Source organism: Equus quagga, chromosome 13, assembly GCF_021613505.1.
Source record: "Equus quagga isolate Etosha38 chromosome 13, UCLA_HA_Equagga_1.0, whole genome shotgun sequence".
Taxonomy (NCBI): Eukaryota; Metazoa; Chordata; class Mammalia; order Perissodactyla; family Equidae; genus Equus; species Equus quagga.
Window position 1 is genome coordinate 80227123 of NC_060279.1, and position 1712 is coordinate 80228834.

A 1712-nucleotide genomic window follows, 5' to 3' on the forward strand; every position below is an offset into this window, starting at 1 on the left:
CCTCCCCTCCAGCAGCAGGCCCTCTGAACCTGCCGCGGAGGCCACTCCAGCGTCCCCTCACCTCCAGCAGCAGGCCACTCCAGTCCAGATGGCTCCTCAGGAGACGCACAGCTGAGTCCTGCACCTTCCGCCCCGTTCCAGGACCGGGCTTCTGCCGCGTGACCCTTCCCGCTAAGGGGGAAAATCAGTGCAAACAATCACAGCAACTTTAAACCCTCATGCAAGGGGACATCAGAACACCCTGGCCCCCTGACGTGACGCACTGGGGACACAGGACTTCCGTGCGATTCCTGCCAAAGATGCATAACCTCACTGTCATCGAGAGTAAACCTCAGACGCCCAACCGAGGGGACCTCTACAGAATCGTGGCCAGTATTCCCCCCACGTCCAGGTCAGGGAAGACAAGACCGAGTAACTGTCCCCGAGGAGACCAAGCAGGACGAGGTCATGTTACTGGGCCCAGGACAGGAAAGTCGTGGCGGGGAAGCCTGGTGAGACAGTGGAGTCCAGGTCGGTCAGCAGCACTGCGTCCACAGGAGTGTCGGGAACACTCTCAGGAGGTGACGCGGCTCTGGGGCTGGGCTGAGCCAACTCGGTCCTGGCCGCCGCTGTCACAGCGCCAGGGTCCCGCATCGGGTACATCTTAAGGCCTCACTTCCTAGAACCGCCTTTCGTGATGCCACGTTTGACACAGAGCCGCCCGGGAGGGGACGGCGAGGGTGGTCAGCCAGACCAGGGTCCGGAACCGGAGATGGGGGTGGTGAGGAGGGGTCGGGGGAGGACGAGGGGGGCCATGGGTCGGGAGTCAAGGGTCAAGGACAAGGAAGGCCCGGGGAGACATGGGGCCGGGGGTCAGGCGGGACGAGGAGAAGACGCCTGGGGTGGGCAGCCCCACCAGGACCCGGGAACTGGAGATGGAGGGGGAGGGAGGGGCCCGGGAGGAAGAGGAAGGGCCAGGGGTCGGGGGTCAGGGTGGACGAGGGAGAGACGAGGAGGAGCCAGGGGTCGGCGCGGGCTGAAGACAGCCCGCCCGCGGAGAGCTTTTCAGGGCCGGCCGGCGGATGCTCGGGCGAGAAGAGGTCTCGGGGCTAGGTGCCGCCCACTCCCGGGCCCCCGCGCCCACCTACCCAGCAGCTCGGCCCACGCCCTCCTGCGGGCCCCCGGCGCCGGGCCAGAGACGCTGTCCAGCCCTCGGGGGTCCGCCATGGTCAGAGCGCCGCACTCCCACTCCCAGCAGCGGCTCGCGGCGTGTGGCCCGCGCTGCCTGCCCATTGGCTGCGGCCAGGCGCACGCCCCCATTGGCTGGCGGCGCCCGGGCACACCCCGGTGGGGCGGAGGCCTCGCGCGACGGCCATCTTGGTGGCGGACTTCGGCGACCATCTTGTAAGTGGCAAAGTTGCAGGATACAAAGTCGATGTACAAAATTCAGTGGCATTTCTGTAGTCTAATAACGAACTAACAACAAAAACTCAAGGATACAACCACATTTACAATCGCAACAAAAGGAATAATATTTCTAGGAATAAATTTAACCGAGGAGGTGAAAGGCCTATACAAGGAAAACTGTAAGACATTACTGAAAGATATCAATAATGACACAAAGAAATGGAAAGATATTCCATGCACATGGATCGGAAGAATAAACATAGTTGAAATGTGCATACTACCTAAAGCAATCTACAGATTCTAGGCAATCCCAATCAGACTCCCAA

General features: G+C 61.6%; 1 protein-coding gene across 9 annotated transcripts in view; it reads right to left on the reverse strand.

Annotated features, from left to right (window-relative positions):
* FANCA (FA complementation group A) overlaps nucleotides 1-1241 on the reverse strand; it is a 57095-nt gene extending 55854 nt beyond the window's left edge. For all 9 annotated transcript variants that reach the window (XR_006891654.1, XM_046683330.1, XM_046683329.1 and 6 more), the window contains exons 1-2: nucleotides 1128-1241; nucleotides 62-171 (exon numbers count right to left, since the gene is read on the reverse strand). Coding sequence is in view for 8 of the 9 variants with exons in the window: in XM_046683330.1 (XP_046539286.1) it covers nucleotides 62-171; nucleotides 1128-1206 (189 nt within the window). In the remaining variant the exon portion in view is untranslated. The remainder of the gene's footprint in view (nucleotides 1-61; nucleotides 172-1127) is intronic.
* Between the last annotated feature and the right edge of the window lie 471 nt (nucleotides 1242-1712).